We start from the raw sequence: 4,386 nt of genomic DNA, 5'->3' as shown, positions 1-4,386 counted from the left end.
CCCGCATGCGGCATTCCCACCAAAATCAGAGGAAGAGCAGTAGAAAGTAGCAGAAAAAACATCTTCTTGCCGCATAAAAAATTCAGTTGTGGAGAGAAAAGGCCCTGGAGGGGAAAAAAAAAAAAAATTTGCTGTCTGGAAATTTGGGGTGGAATCTACTTAAGAGCAGTGGAGCGGCTCAGGTCCGGCCGTGAGCCCCATGTCTGCGGCAGGATCGCACAGCTGGGGGCTGGCGCGCAGCCGTGCCGACGCACAATTCTGGGATTCAGAGCTGAATTCTTGAGATAAGTCTTTTTCAGGAATGTCTGACAGCGCGAACGAAGCAAAGATTGCAACATTTTTTCCATAGTTCTCGGGCTCTTGAAAAAAAAAAAAGTGATTATCTAACAAGCAAGGGCAAAAACCAAAGCAACAAGCAGGCAGTTGTAAAAGCCAAAGAAGTGGGCATCCATCCCCGACCCAGCGCTTCCGCCTCCCTCCCCACGCTTGCTCCCATCAGGACCGCTCAGGCCTCACATACACAGGGGGTTCAAGCCGTGCCAGGAGGAATTTGGGAGGTGGGAGCTCAGTCTCCATGGAGGCCAGCTCCATCCTGTGCCCCAGGTCTGATAATGTCCCGGGAAGCCACGGTCCAACAGTCGTCCTGCGGTCAACCCTGGGGTTGTTTTGCTGCTCATTCCATCCCCACGGGGTGATCTGTGAGGTTAGGAGCACAGCTCCAAACCTGCCCCAGTGTTAAACACAAGCAAATCTTGCTGGCATCTGGTTTTAGCAAGTTCAGCTTCTTGTTGGGCATCCACGTAACCGTCATCTCAACAGAAGGGTCCCTGCACAGCAGCACAGCAGGCGAGAGGAGGCTTCATCCATCCTCACCGTGCTGAGACCAAGGGAAGCATCGCAGCACAACAAACCCACCACCGCAGTGCTATGGCAAACCCCCCTAAAGCCCCCATCCGTGCTGAAGACGCAAGACCCAGCCCTACCTAATTCCACGTATTCCAAGTACCGAGTACCACTCCTTTTCAAAAAGAGAGGAGAAACAACGGCACTACAGCGGCCACTGCGAGGGCCAGAAGAAGAACTGCCTCTAGGTAAAGATCAAGTTCTGAACAAAATTCCCTAACGAGGATTTCTCAGCCCAGAGCAGACCTTGGCACTCCGCGATTAACTGTTAAGCACAGTCCTTGGCACAGGCACAGAGAAACAAATTCTTACGCCTTTCCACAACCCAGCATAGCATGCACAGCCTGGGTTTAGAAAGAGCTTGAAATGAGAACGGTTTGCGGTATTTGGTATAGGATTTTCCGTATTTTTGAAAGTAAGCGTATTCCTAGCAAAGAGAGTTTGAGGAGCGTAACAAGGACCAGGCGGGGGACGAGCGTGAGCCTCGGAGTTGGCCCTGCCACGGCATCCTTTCCCCACGTCCCCGCTATCTCTCCGAAGAGCGGCCGACCGCAGCCCCCCGGCACGGGGGCAGTGGGACCAAGGGGCTCGGAGACGGGCAGTGGGGAGGGAGGGGTGCAGGGAGCCACTGTGAAGGATGCTGCGTGCTATTTTTATTCTGCTTTTACTAACAGATTTCAAAAACCTTGCGTAAGCCTAGGAAATATCTTTTAATTTTGTATTCCTACACCACCGGTGAGCTCTGGACTCTGCACCCGGGGTCCCACCAGATGAAGACTGGTCCTCAGCAGCACTGCTCCCACACCCCTGCCGCGGGGTGGATGGGGCAGAAGCTTTTGCCCAAGCAAAATCTCCTTTTCCTGATGCCAGATTAGAGCCTTCATATGAGTAAGAACCAGAAGGGAGCTCTAAGACTTGAGCACGATGCACCTCTACTCAAAGAGCAGCCCTCCGAGGCACCTTATCAACCAATCTCAGCTGCCTGGGCGTGTTTTTAGCTGGGTTATAGCCTTTTTAATCATCAAAATTCATCACTGAAAGGATCCAGAGGGAAGCCCCTCTTTGAGCAGCTTCTAGGAACAGGGCAATATGGACTGGCAACACCCAGCAGGACAGTCAGACGTGGAAGAAACCAGCCCAACCGCGTTTTGGACAAGCCCTTCTCAACAGTAACAACTCCCCGACACGCAGCATCCCACAAACACCCAGAAAAAGTGGTGCAGGTTTGAAAAGCAAAAGATTTGGGGGAAGCTTTACAGCCCTCGGCTCTGGGACTCCGGGGGGGAGCAAGCTCTGCCTTTTATTTCAAAGCGTAAGGTCAGCAGTTTTGGAGCACGCGTGAATGGCGGTGAAGCAGCCTGCCTACGCTGCAGAGAGCCGGCACCAGCCAACTGCTGATGAAGGACACGGCTCCAGAAGGCTCCTCGGCTGGGACAGGGTCCAGCAGCTTCCCGGCCGGCCCGGGCACCACCAAGCGGCAGCAAAGACCGCACCACCAGGCGTCAGCAAAGACCGCGGCGGTGGCTCCGCTCCCACCAAAACCAGAGCCTGGGCCCAAGCGGGGAAACACTCCGCCGCTTTCAGCCTGGGGAAAGATAAGGGGGTTTTGCTCCCAACAGGCTGGGCATTAGGGTGACCTGAATCTCCAAAAACCTCTGCCAGTCTCCCATCCCCACAAGACCCTTTGAAAGCATTTAGCGCTCTCCACTGCTCCGCTCCTGCCTTGCTGAGGCCACATGGCATCGGTTTGCTCCTACGCCAGGACCATGTTTCCAGCGTAGCGTGACTGCGCTCCCAGTGACATCGGTACGATTCACAACTGGTTTCACTGGGGGTTACACTGGGAGAATCGCTTTCCAGGGGAAAGCAAAAACCCAAGCTAACCAAAGACAAATGCTGGACGCAGCAGCACTGGCATTAGCCCTGGGGAAACTGAGGCACGGGCTCGCCTGACTCCCTGAGCAGAGATTCTGTGTTATTGACACCACTAGGTGCCCTGGAAACTCTGCGTCATGGTGTCTTAGCAAGCACTCCTCCCCTGCTGACCTCAGCGAAAAGCTCACTGGGTGACGTCACCCAGCATGACAACAGCCTTCACCCAGCTTAGTCCAGAGGTGGCTCTTCAGCCACCCCAGATGTGCAGGTGCTGGGGGGCCGTTTCAGCAGCGGGATGCGGCAGGGCCGGAGGGCTCAGCACATCCCACACACGGTGTTCGGTGGCAAACCACAGGGCGAGGAGCGTGCCCAAAAACTCAGCCTGTCACAGCAGCAAAAACCAGGGCAGCTTTCTTAGATAGGGGACAGGCTGTCCTCAGGGCACCTCGTGCGTCCTTAAAAGACTCTCACAACCAGAACAAGAGGGAGGCACGCCGAAAACAGCCCCCCTCTTAGGAAACATCCCTTGATTTCCTAAGTCCAGGGAGGAGAATAAAAGCGAGGGGCAGCAACAGCCCTGATTGCCGGGGAGCACTCACCGTTCGTGGACGATGTCAGGCAGTGGAAGACGCTACCGGAGGTGCAGTTTTGCCAGAGGTCCGCCGTGTGCCCGCCGTTCACCAGCCATTGCTGCAAGAGAGACGCGGCCCCGTGAGCGGGGAGGTGGCAGGCAGCCGTGTTGCCCCCGCAAGGCTTCGGTGCTGAGCAGCCCCAGTGCCTACCGGCACGCGTGAGCCTGGCCGGGCGCGCCCAGGCACGTGCTTTTCTTTAGAAAGGGGTTTGGAAAGTAAATACTGATATTTGCTTTTAGTTGCTTTCCCCTCAACGGCAGAAAAACAGAAGCTCTTTATTCTCTTTAAACACGGACCAAGTCCCACGGGGGGACGCACACTTCCCTCCCCTCTGCCGTCCTCGCCTGGTGCCTGGCCGGGCTATTTGAATGCTTCCACGTGATTTCTAACGCCTCGGAAGATTTTTGTAACATCTTCTACTACTATTACCATCCAAAAAAAAAAAAAAAAAAAAGAAAAGAAAAAAGAAGGGAAAGAAGAACCTGGTGAAGGTTCTAAAGTTCTAAAAACCTAGAATCCTCCAGCTCCACAAGACTGCTGCCTTAAAACCAAGTCAAACCTCTTCCTAAGTAGATGACATGTTAACTGGGCTCTGGACCGAGAACAGTGCTGGGAACCCTCTGTACAGGATCCAACCCTCAATCTTCCCACTGCTTGCAAAGCTTAAGCCTTGAAAAAAGTCACCAGCAGGAGCTCGTCTGGGTTAGGAGATGGAGGCTGTGTCTAATTCTGTGAGGAACAGAGGTGGAGAGCAAAACTGCTGGTGCTGAGGTGCCAGTGCCCAAACCAGTCCCGTTTCAAGGGGTTTTGCTCAGACTGGCTGTACTGGTCCTGCGGCTGAAGCCCGTTAGCAGATGGAGCTGCTTTCGGAAAGGGGAGTGCAGTGTCACCCCCCAGAGTCGGGTGCTCCGAGGCTGCCCCATGACGTGAGCCAGCGTGGGGACGATGAGATGGCCTCAACAGCCGTCTCCTCCAT

The 4,386-nt window shown here is 54.6% G+C and overlaps 1 protein-coding gene across 1 annotated transcript in view; it reads right to left on the bottom strand.

Moving 5' to 3' along the window:
* LOC104625585 (peripheral myelin protein 22-like) overlaps window positions 1-3,556 on the bottom strand; it is a gene marked incomplete at both ends in the record, with an annotated part of 10,776 nt that extends 7,220 nt beyond the window's left edge. Inside the window, one exon of the mRNA XM_010293252.1 lies at window positions 3,378-3,556. Coding sequence (XP_010291554.1) covers window positions 3,378-3,556 — 179 coding nt within the window. The remainder of the gene's footprint in view (window positions 1-3,377) is intronic.
* Window positions 3,557-4,386: the final 830 nt, after the last annotated feature.

The sequence above is a fragment of the Phaethon lepturus genome, unplaced genomic scaffold (genome assembly GCF_000687285.1).
Source record: "Phaethon lepturus isolate BGI_N335 unplaced genomic scaffold, ASM68728v1 scaffold41098, whole genome shotgun sequence".
In the NCBI taxonomy this organism is placed as follows: Eukaryota; Metazoa; Chordata; class Aves; order Phaethontiformes; family Phaethontidae; genus Phaethon; species Phaethon lepturus.
Note: the sequence above shows the minus strand (reverse complement) of the source record. Positions and strands in the feature narration are given on the sequence as shown.